Consider the following 11,464-nt stretch of genomic DNA (forward strand, 5'->3'; position numbering starts at 1 on the left):
CGTGTTACCTTCTGCTGGAGGGCTCTCTCCAGGGACTCCACCTTCATCTGCTCCTTGCGCAGCCCCGCGTGCAGCGCCGCGCTCTCCGCCTTGGCCTTCGTGCGCACCTGGGCAATCTCCTCGTTGGCTCTGCAGGGGGGGAGAGAGGGGGATGCTGCTCAGCTCTGGGCACAGGCAGCAGCATCACGGCACAGCCTGGGGCATCAGCAGAGCCCTGCTCCTGCTCGTGTCCTCCCGGATGCACCAGAGGTGGCTTTCCCGTGTGGGAGCTGGATGAAACTGGATTAATTCAGCTCCCCCAAGCTCCTGTAGGAAACTCTGCTCTCTCAGAGCGGAACTAAACCAGTTCCTCACCAACTTGGCTCAGAGCTACAATGTGCTGGTGAGCTCCTGCTCATCAGCTGAGCCCTGGGGCTGTGTGGCCTCTTTGCACACCACAAACAGGAGCTCTCTGAAACAGGGGAACTTGGTAAGTGACTGTAAATAGACCGTGAACCTCAGATTCTCCATTAAAAAATAAATAAGTGGAGATCAGAGAACGCATTCAGGGATTTGTGCTGCCTTAAGAGTCACTTGAGCCTGAGGTTGTAAAATGCAGCTTTTCACACCGTTCAGCTCCTGCCTTCCAGCCTCTGAAAAGTGAGTGGAGCTGCTGCCCTACAAGTACTGAAGCACCCAGCAATCTCATGCATGACCTTACTTGTCCAATTTTTCTTCTGCATGGACTTTCAGGGCCTGATATCGCTGCTCTTCCTGCTTGACCCGGGTGAGATAATCTTGAGCACATTTCTTCAGAGCTTCTTCATTCTGGAAAAGAAAGTACATCCATCTACATTGGGACTGGGCACAGAGACATTGCTCTGATGGGATGATAGATCCTGTTCTGAGTGTAAAAATAAAGGCTTTAAATAGAAACAGCTTCTGCCTTATGCTGGAGCCCCTTATCCAGCTCAGCAGCATGGCAAGATATAGTGTGGCTTTATGGCAACCCTGTGTCCAGGGACCAGGGCTGCAGGGACAGAGGGGAACCCAAGGTAAGGACCTTCTTAAAGCCTTCCAGGACACCCTTCAGATTTTCATATCTCCTGAACAGATCCGACAGGGACCTCTCCACCGAGTTCAGGTCTGCCAGAGCCTGGTCCTTTTCCATCGTCAGCTGCTGCAGATTCTTCTGAGATGTCATGTTGGTCCTCTGCTCATCCTCTGTGGTGGAGAACAAACAACAAGGACACAGTGACCGTGCAGGGATGGCTGTGGCAGCCACTCCCTGCCCCACACCCCTGGCCAGGGGACAGCACAGTACCTATCATCTGGGCAATGGTCTTCTCATACTCAGCCACGATTTTCCTGGAAGGAAGAAAGAAAAAAGGCAGGTGAGAGGCTGCAGTTTTTTGTGGACACACACCTCCAGCTCTGCTGGCATCAACCTGCCCCATGGGGGCCCCCAGCACCACCACAGCCCCACAGCAGCGTGGCCACAGGGCCCAGATGTCGGGGCTGTGACCCCATCACTGCTGCTCCAGGCTGAGACCCCCCCTCTGCTGCTGCCACCGGGGCTGGCACAGCTAATGGGCTTTTATTCCCACAACAAAGGAACGAGCAGGCTCCACACGGCACCGGCACAAAGAGAACATCTCTCCCGAGACATCCCACCCTGGCGATGCTGATCCCGTGTCATCCCATCCCATCCCATCCCGCCCTGCCTCCCCCCGCCGGGAATGCCCGGGAATGCCCAGAGCCCCGGAGCCAGGGGCACACGTGGAGGGGATGGCCCCTACCTCATCTCCAGCACTTCCTGCCGGCTCTCCTCGTATTTCTTCTTCCACTCGCTGGCCTCGATCTCCTTGGTGATTATCTGGGTGGCAGCAGACACGGGACCCTTGGGATGTGCTAGGGGGGATTTCCCCACGCAGGGGACCAGAACCCCCCCAGGGCAGAGCGGTGCTGCCCCTGCTCCCCCCCTGGCAGTGGCCAGGTTGGGGTCTGGGGAGGGGCAGCCCCGGGGAAGGGGGCCCTGGCTGTTACCTCCTCCCTGATGAGCGTGAGCACGGCCGTCTTCTCGGACTCGCTGAGGCAGATGCCGTCCAGGGGACCCTCGCTCCTGCTCACGCCGGGGCACTTGTCCGTGGGGCACAGCCCGGGATTGTCCTGGGGGAATCACCCAGCTGGGATGCCACGGGAAGTGTCTTTTCACCCCACCTCCCCTGTTTGGAGTGTTCTCCCCTATTTTACCAGCCTCTGGTCAGGCACTGAACTTCCCTTCCTGCACACATGGATAACCCAGAGCCTGTTGCCATTATGGGTGCCCCTACGGGGGCTGGGGTGGTTGTACCCACATCATTCACTGCTTTCCCCTCCCAGAGCCCAGCTCCTGAGCACCAGTGCTGCAGCCACAGAGACCAAACTGGGGGGAAGGCTCAGCCCTGTGGCCCAGGCACCAATTCCTGCCTGGATTCCGGCCCCATCACTTCCCCAGGGGGTCCTGCAGCCTGACAGGTCTCCAGAAACATTCCTCCAAGCTGGGCTGACACCACCGCCTGTTCCTGCTCTCATCACCCAGCCAGTGACAGCCCTGCAGTCAGTGCACTCATCTCCTTGGGAACGGGCTGCCAGGCCATAAATAGAGAAGTGCTCGGAGGAAGGAGGCAGCCTGCTCCTCCTGGTTTGGAAACCAGAGCACTGGAGCACTTCTCCCCTTCCCTCCTCCCCAGTGCTTTGGCTGCTGCTCAATCCAAGCACACCCAGCCCCTCGTGGCCCTCCCAGCCCTGCTGCAGCCATGGCCAGTGGTGGGAGTCCCCCAGGACCACCCATGGGGGCAGTTTGGGGTCCAGGCACCCCAACACTGAGGAGGTTCAGCCTGGTGTGGTTTGGCAGTCACCTCCCCCAGCATCTCCCAAAAGCAGGTGCACACCTGAGCACCTGCAGGTGCCTTTGGGAACCAGTTTGCCTGTGGGACTGAGGCCTGACCACACTGCCCAGGGCACAGAACAAACGGTTCACTTTGCCTGATGTCCTTGTGGGGCTCAGCACAGTTAAATCTGTCTCAGAGAAGCTGGTTCTGCTGATGTTGCTAATCTCATTGTCATCTGCTTGTCACCTCGAGCAGCTTTGGCCAGGGACAGCTAATCTGGCACTGGGTCCCCCAGCAGTGGAGGAGTCTTGGGGCTCCCTGGGGCATGTCAGGGGTGCCCCTGCACAGAGCTGCCACTGTGGGGGTGCCAGGGTCAGGGGGGCTGCAAAGCCAGGGCTTCTTCATTAATCCCCCATCTCTGCTGTTGGCTGCCTTCCCCAGCACAGTGGTTGAGGATCCCATGGAGAAGGCACTGTCACAGACAGGCCATCAGAGCCAGCCCTGGACTCTCCATGTGAGTCACAGCCCGTGTCCAGCAGCTTGTGCCCTCCCCATGGTCTCCTCTGCCCCCTCCCTGTCCTTCAGCCATTCCCCAGCACATCCCTGGCTCTGCACCAGCCCTACCCATCCCCAGCATCACCCCCTCCTTCCCTCCTTCCCTCCCACCCCCAGCGCCCACCCAGGAGGGATCAGCCTGTGCCAGGCTCCTCCAGGCCTGCCAGGAAATCTCCGCTATTTTTATCGAGTCCCTGCGTGGGCTTGTCAAGAATTTTACCTCCCAAAGAAACTCATTTCAGAGAGGAGGAAGCGAGAGGCACTCACAGGGAAGATACCAGGCCCGTCCTTTTCCATCTGCTTGCAGATCTCCTTTTCAAAGCCTAAAGACAATGAAACACAACCTTTTATTGACTTGGAAACAGGACCCTCGGACACGTGAAGATTTTCCAGGGGGCAGGAGGGAACCCCTGAGCCTCTCCATCCCCTGAGCTTCCCCTCCCAAAGGCTTCTTTGCCCCCAGCTCCTGCCCTTGCATGGAATTGTTCTCATTGGAAAAGTCCTCTAAGACCATTGAGGACTTTTCCAACCATTCCCCCAGCACAGCCAAGGTCACCATTAAACCCTGTCCCCAAGTGCCATCTCCTGCACCCTGCCAACCTTCCTGCACTCTCTGGACTGGAAACCAACACTCCCCTCTGGTGGCAGTCCAGCCTGTGCCCATGTCCCCATGGCTGCCACCCATGGCAGTCCTTCCCTGAGACCACAGTGGCTGAGGAGGGGGAAGATGCACGAGACATTCTGCACTTGGGCAGGATGCATCCCTGGGCTGGACCAGCTGCTCAGACCACTCTGAACAGCACAAGCCTCAGCCCAAGCCAGCTGGTCCCAACACCCTCCAAAGGAGCTGCCACAAGGCCCCTGCTGTTCTTGGCAGCAGAGAGGAGATAAAGAACATCTCCTCCTGTCTCAATGCATGGGACACCCTGTCCTGTGGGACACCCTGCCCCGAAGGAGGGACACCCTGCCCTGTTGCCATGGTGCTGCCTCACACAGCACGAGGGGTAATTTATGGACCTCACTCACACAACTGCAGACATGGTTCAGACGTGTATTGGGCAGAGAACAATGTATTTCGAGAGCCCAGCTCAGAAAGGAAGGAGGTAACAAAATGCTGGTGACTGCAGATTTCCCACTGTTTCCCTCCATTTATCCCTGTACCCTGACCAGTGGCTGCATCCACAGCTCCCACCCTGTCCCTGCAGCCAACATCCAGCCCATGCACCTGCCTGGCCTCTGAGATCAACAGCAATAAATAAACCCTCCCAGCCTCTCTCTTGGCTGTCAGGTTTTCCTCCCTTGAGGACAAAGGACCATTCTCCTCTCCCTGGAGCTGGCAGAGCAGCACAGCCATAGGAGAAATGATTAATGGGTCCCTGCAGAGGGGAGGGTTGCAAACCTCCTGTGGGGATCTCTCCTGCTTGCACCTAGGGCTTGGCTATTGATTAAATGTCATGTTGCCTGGCTTTTAATTATTTTGTAATGGCTTGGTCAGAGAGGCTAATTACATGGGAGACTGACAGTGGAATTCCTCCAGGAGCAATAGCGGGGTCTCTGTAACATCACTGAGATCTCCATCAACCACAGCTCCTGTGCCAGGACACTGAGTCCTGGCAGCTCTGCTCCTGGCACAGGCTCTGAGCATGGATCCTGCAGCCTGGGGGACAGGGCAGGTTCCCTGGGGGCAGGCAGGGTGCATTCCCAGAGGGGCTGTTCCTTACCTGCCTCCGGTCTCTGCTTCGCCGCGGGCACAGGGACATTCGAGCACTCAAAGTACTCCAGGTCATCTTCTGGCTCAGCCTTCTTGTCCAGCCCAGCCAGTTTCTGCACGGAGGTGGTGGAGGCCAGCTTCTCCTCATCAGTGGCACGTCCATCCCTATTTGCAACATCTGGGATTTCTGAGATCAACACTCCTTCCTCCTGCATGATCAAGGTGCGCAGTTAAGCAGGACTGGGCGAATCCAGGGGGATCAGGCCACAAGAGGAGCTGCTGGATACTCCATGGGAAGCATGGAAGGTTTAAAATCCACCAACAAGCTGCTCCCCACCAGCCCTCCTCCCTCCCTTCCCACCAGGACCTGCCCATGGAGAAGATGCAGCTCCGGGGCCGGGACCCCACGTACCTGAGCGCTGGCATCCAGGACCAGGGGCTTTGCCTCGTACTGCTTCACCTTGCAGCCGCTCCTGTGGGGGAGAGAAGCAGCGGCTGAGGGGGGCTGGGGGGGTTTGGGGCAGGCGGGGGCGTGTGCGGGACAGCCCAAGCAGGGGGAGGCAGCCCCAGCCCCAGCGTTGCACCCGCCGCGTGCCAGCACCCCACTCACCCGGGAACACCGAGGCAGAGCAAGTTCTGGAAGGAACAGAAGGAACAGGCAAACAAAAGACACGACTACAGAGCGGTTGGGTTTGTCTGTGAGGTGTTTATTCCTGAGGAAGGTAAGGAGCGGAGCAAGGACCCCGAGGGGCCGGCGGCGAGAGAGGCGACTGCCGAGGAGAAGGATTTCCCTCGCTGCACCCTCGCCCCGTGCATCCAGTGCAACGGCACCTGAGGCCTCAGTGGGTGTTGATTTTCTGCAGGAAGAACCATTTCCAGGCTGTCCCTGCAGCTGGAGGTTTGTCTGGGACTTCTCCACGGCATCCACACGTCTCCCAAGTGAGTCAGACCCATGCAGCCGGGGCAGAGGGTGGGAGAGCACCGGGGCAATGCACCGTGCCTCGAATGAACACTCCACCTGGAGCAAACACTGTCCCATGGAGAAGGGCCTTGTGGGTGGGAAGTTTAGCCCAGGTGGGTCTTGCAGGTGGTCCCCTTGCCCTCCAGCGAGGAAGCTTTCCCTGGAACTTCATCCCACATTCCTCAAGACACCCATCCGGAGGCCGCCTGCGCAGGACTCCAGGCAGAGCTGCATCCCAACACACCGGGCATCAGCACCTTGAGCAGCACCAGGCAGCGGAGGGACAGTCCCAGAGGGAATGTGGGTGGCAGAACACAAGCTCTCCTCCTGCATCTCATCCCCTCTCAGTGCACACTCAGTGATCTCCCAGGCTCGTGGCCACGTTTGACCACCCGGGAGCCACTCGCTGAGCTGGAACAGCTCCTGTGACAGCCCCTGCAGGGACCCGGGGAGGGATCCTGGCCCCAGACACTGCGCTCCCCATCGTGGGGACATGGTCAGAGGCTTGAGCTGTTCCCAGGTTTAGGGAGTGGCCCCCACCCACTGCACTCTCCAGCCTCCCCCTCGCACACAAGCGCAGCAGAGCACAGCGACGGCGTGGCACGGCCCACGAGGTTCCTCTGCACGCTGCCATGCACTCCTGGCTCTCACCGAGGAATCACCTGGGCTGCTCTCCTCCCTCGTGCCCTGCTGCAAGCAGCCAAACTCGCTCTGCCCTGTGCCCTCTCCTGCACCACGGTTATCACATCACCTGCTTTGAGTTCCCCCCCAGCACCAAGACGACAGCTCTGGATTGCACACAAACCTGCTCCCCCTCCATCAGCTGAAGGTTGTGAGCACTTGTCCACCACCAAAAGATGCTGCAAGGTGCATGCTGTGAGGGCAAGCACAGGCCCCCGGTGCGGCTCAGCTCAGCTCAGCTCTCCTCTCCTCCCTCACTCCCAGGCACTTGCCAGGCTAAGCTGCCCCGGGGACCCGGCCGAGGGGTGCGGGACACAAACCAGACAGCAGAGAGCACAAGTCAAAGGGCAGGAGGAGCCGGCATGCCATGGAGACAACTGGGCCAGCACACACCCAGGGAGGGGACAAGAACAGCAAAGGAAAAGAAGAGGAATACAGGAGAGAGTACTTACAACAGAAAACAGAGAAATTTCACTTGCTCAGTAGTCCTGACGCACCAAAGCACGGACAGGGAGAGAGACGGACAGATGGAGAGAAGAAGAGCGTGTGAAAAGACCTGGATGTTAACTCTGCTCTGGAGAAGCACAGTGAGCTGCCCAGCTCAGTCTTTGGGAAGGCACACACACACGGGATGCTCTGATCCTGCATTTGCTCTCCACAGCAGTGGGGTGAGATCCAACCACAGACCTCACTGCCAGGGCACTGAGCACCCAGAGCTGCCCACACTGCTCCAAAGGGATGGAGAGGGAGCAGAGAATTCCCTGCTGCTTCCCCTCTCCGTCAGCTCTGCTCGCCCGCAGCCACACGTGGGAACACCAGCTCTCAGAAAATTTGTATCCACTCTCTGCAAAGTATTTCCAGGACAAAAACATCCAACACAGCCTGATTTCTGCCTGCAAGGTTTTCTCTCTCTCTGTAAAAACCCACTCTCTAGTTTTCCCACCGGAGAATCGGACGGCAGGGTAACGGTCTGCCTGTCCAACCTGTTTTCTTCCCCTGAAATAACACAGAAATCCAGTGGCAGCTCACACAGTGTCCCAGCAACACCTGACCAATGACACACCCATGTCCAGCAGCTCCTGTGAGCCGGCAAACCCACCGGCTCCAGCCTCCACTGCAGGTTTCCTCTGACACCACACATGCACCCACCAGCTGGACTCCCGAGGGGTTTCCAAAGAGGTGATCCTGCAAGCAGGTCCCAATCCAGCCTTCCCCACTCTGCCCGGGGCTCAGGACACTGGCACCCCTGCAGGACACTTGTCCCTCTCCTCACAACAGGGAGAGGGGACCTGTCCCTCCGCCAGGACAAGGGGCGGATTAAACAGGGGCAGCAGCAGAACCTGAGGGGCACGGTGGGATTTTGGGCTTGCTCAGAAGGCACCGGAGCAGAACCACCACCAGCACCAGCACCATCACCACCAGCACCAGCACCATCACCACCAGCACCAGCACCATCACCACGGCTCTGCCTGCTCAGGGGGCCGCAGCACCGGCTCCATGCACACCAGCACTCACGTTATCAGGCGTGACTTGGGCTTCTTGGGGGAGTCTCTGCCTTTCAGGGGATCGTCCTGCGCCTCCAGCGTCTGAGACTCGAGGATTTCATTGAGGCTGTTATCTGCAGCGGAGCAGGAGTCGGGGGCAGTGCTGGCGAGTGTCTTGGTGGGCTTGAATGGATCCACAGAGTCAAAGTTATCGGGGTCAAACTGGTAAGAGCCCTTGGGGGGAGCTGGTAAGTTTTGCAGTGCTGAGCTGCCACTGAGGGAGTTGTGACCAGGACCCAGCTGGGGGGAGTCCCTGGGTGGTGGTGGCTCCGTGGGACCCCTCTCTGCATCCTCAGCTGGTTTCTTGGGGGACTCTCGGTGTCTCTTTGGTGTCAGCTTGCTGGCCGGGATCCTGCTGCCCCTCCTGGGTGAAGCTCTCCTGGCCTCTGTGCTCTCTCCCACCTCCGTAAAACCAGCCTCAGGGTTTGGGACCTGCCCTGTGGGCTCTGGGGCTGGGTCCCCCCCCAGCTCTCTGGGATGGGGGAGATGGCATGGGGCTGCCAGGGGAGAGCTCTGCAGCTGGCAGTTCCCTGCCCCAGCGGGGTTCACGCTCCTGTCGCACTGCTCAGGCTCAAGCTGGTGGGATGTTTGGGGCATCGGGGGCTCCTCTGTGGCTCCTTCTGTTTTCCTCCCCAGCGAAGGCGTTTTCCCTTTCCCAAGCTGGTCCTGGGCCAGGGCATCAGCCCTCAGCTCCACCAGCCCCGTGCCAGTGTCTGCCACGTCCCCTCCTGACATGACCCACTCCCCGGGGGCTGTGCCCGCATGGGGCACCAGGGCTGGCTCTGCAGTGGGCACAGAGTTGGCCCTGCAGCCCTGCCCGGCCAGAGGCTGTGTCAGGGATGAGTTGTTGGGGTCAGTGTCCCCTTCAGCATCTGAGCTGGCTTTGGGGGCTCCGGTCTCCGGTTGAGCCTCATCTTTGGGGTGCTTCACAGGAGAGCTGTCCAGGCAGGCTTCCCCTACCAGCAGGTCACCATGGTCACCTGGCTCTGAAAAATAAAAGGAGATGGTTAAACCTCGACCTGCAGTGCACCCCCTTGCAGGAGGGTTTCTGTCCCCTCCTCACAGCTGCTCCAGGTTCGGATTTTGTGGAGAATCCACTGACTCAAAACTCAGTTTCCCTCCTGCCAGATGACAGAGTCACTTCTCACCTGAGCAGAGAGTTAAAAATTAGCAAGGAGTGTTTAGGGAAGCACAACATGAGAGAGCACCATGAAATGTGAATAAGCAGGCCCCAGGGAGAAGGGGAATGGAATGGTGTGCTCAAGAAGAAGCAGAAATGGGCTGCAGGGGGGATTTGGGGGTCACCCCCCTGGTACTGGGGCTGCAGAGTTGGGTGTGCACCAGGCAGGGGGAAGCTGCCAGATGCAAACTGACTTCACCTGCAGAAATCCTGCTGCAGTCACAGCAGGCTCTCCACACTGCTGTCAGCATCTCCTAATCACAAATCCTGATCCATGACTTAATCACTATTACTCTGATCCCTTCCCCTCAATCCTTTTACTGTTTAATCTTTTCTTTGCTATCAAGGGATGGGGGAGAGATCCTTTATCTACTGAGGCATCCTGAAAGCTGCACCCACTGAGCTCCCAGAGCCAGGATGGTGGTGCTGGTGTGCCAAGGCTCTGCCCAGCTCACCTGTACCTCTTCCCCTGCACCCCAGCCAGGGACCATTGCCCAGGCTCCTGTGATGAGGCAGAATGGGGTGCCCAGCACCCATCAGGGAGCGTGTAGGACCCACAGCTCTCACAGGCACCTTTCTGGGGAGGCACAGTCCAGCTGAACCCTCCAAGGGCAGGATGGAACCAGTGCTCACCCAAGGACCAAACTGGTTTGAAAACCTGGCTGTGAAGAGCAGCCTGGATAATGGAGAGCTTGTGCCAGGGAATGCCGACCCCCAGCCCTGAGCTCATCCCCTGGGAAAGGCTTTTCCTATCACCAGGCATTTGCAACCAGCTCGTGTTTGCTGGTGACAGAGTCACAGCCTGGCAGAGGAAGAGTGCATCAGGCAAATATCTGGTCCTGAGGCTAACCCGGGACATGGAGCCAACGATCCTGACTCAGCTGATGGCTCGTGGTTTGCATAATTGATCCCCAGGATGCTAAAAGCCATGGAAATGAATCATGAGGGTCTGTGTGCTCCCTGAGACTGCAAAAACGCTCCCTCTGACTGCAAAAAGAGCTCCCTCCAAGTAGATGTTGCCTTGATGCCCCAGAAAACGCATCAGTAAACACAAATCCAGTGGATGAGTACTTGGAGTGCAGCCAGTCCAAGGCAGCGCCTGCCAGGCCTTCCCATCATTAGGAACCAGGAAAACTTTCTTAACAGACCCCAAAGAAAACTCCATTACACTTGCTGTGTTGCTCAGATGTTTGAAGCCTCCCTGAGACAGCCCTGAACAGAAGAACAGGCTTCAAAGTCGGGGCAAAAGGACCTTTTAAGTGCATTTTGCGTTCCCAGCGGAAGGTTTGGCAGCCGCCGTTCTCACAGACATGAGCCCATCCTGGTTTCTAACCCAAGCAATGAGTAATTACTTCTTGAATAACAAGCAGTCGGCACGCAAAGCACCTCCCTGTGCTGTGGTGTCTGCAGGGCGGGGAGGGAAGGAGCGATGGCACATGTGGCCATTGCTCAGAACGACCATTTTGTCATCAAAATCAGAAGAACCACCCACCCAGGTTTTCCAGTTTCGTGATTCCCTGTTTTCTGCACCTGAGAGAGCTCGGCTGCTCCATCCCCTCCCACAGAACAGCCCATCCACTCAGCCAGTCCGGGAGCTGAGGAACTGGGATACACTGGGAGGTGTGGGCGAAGAGCAGCTCAGGTGCTTGCCTATGATTTTGGAAATCTTTTGCAGCAGAAACATCCCTCCTGCGAGCTCGGGGGAGTTTTTCCTCCATTTCCCTCCATTCCTCCCCCTCTGCATTTCCTCTGCCTTCAACGCAGCACGATGGGAGCGCAGGTTCCTGCGGGAACAATTACACAGGATGCAGAGCCTGGTGACCTGAAGGGCCTTGGGGGGCTTGGGAAGAGCAGAGCTCTGCGCTCCAGCCCCTGCCTGGCAGTGCTGGGGACGAGCACAGCGATACCTCAGTGCAGCACCGTCCCACACAGAGCCCTCCCCAGCCCCAGCACGCTGCCTGTGGCTCTCCCTGCTCCTCC

The 11,464-nt window shown here is 58.2% G+C and overlaps 1 protein-coding gene across 1 annotated transcript in view; it reads right to left on the reverse strand.

Annotated features, from left to right (window-relative positions):
- The window catches only part of TACC1 (transforming acidic coiled-coil containing protein 1), a 26,035-nt gene that overhangs the window by 2,331 nt on the left and 12,240 nt on the right, over positions 1-11,464 (reverse strand). The window contains exons 3-13 of the mRNA XM_029964981.1: positions 8,276-9,290; positions 7,213-7,248; positions 5,531-5,591; positions 5,129-5,327; positions 3,675-3,730; positions 2,026-2,148; positions 1,779-1,855; positions 1,304-1,347; positions 1,043-1,203; positions 701-807; positions 9-129 (exon numbers count right to left, since the gene is read on the reverse strand). Of these exons, the coding sequence (XP_029820841.1) occupies positions 9-129; positions 701-807; positions 1,043-1,203; positions 1,304-1,347; positions 1,779-1,855; positions 2,026-2,148; positions 3,675-3,730; positions 5,129-5,327; positions 5,531-5,591; positions 7,213-7,248; positions 8,276-9,290 (2,000 nt within the window). The remainder of the gene's footprint in view (positions 1-8; positions 130-700; positions 808-1,042; positions 1,204-1,303; positions 1,348-1,778; positions 1,856-2,025; positions 2,149-3,674; positions 3,731-5,128; positions 5,328-5,530; positions 5,592-7,212; positions 7,249-8,275; positions 9,291-11,464) is intronic.

The sequence above is a fragment of the Manacus vitellinus genome, unplaced genomic scaffold (genome assembly GCF_001715985.3).
Source record: "Manacus vitellinus isolate BGI_N305 unplaced genomic scaffold, ASM171598v3 scaffold_87_pilon, whole genome shotgun sequence".
NCBI lineage: Eukaryota > Metazoa > Chordata > Aves > Passeriformes > Pipridae > Manacus > Manacus vitellinus.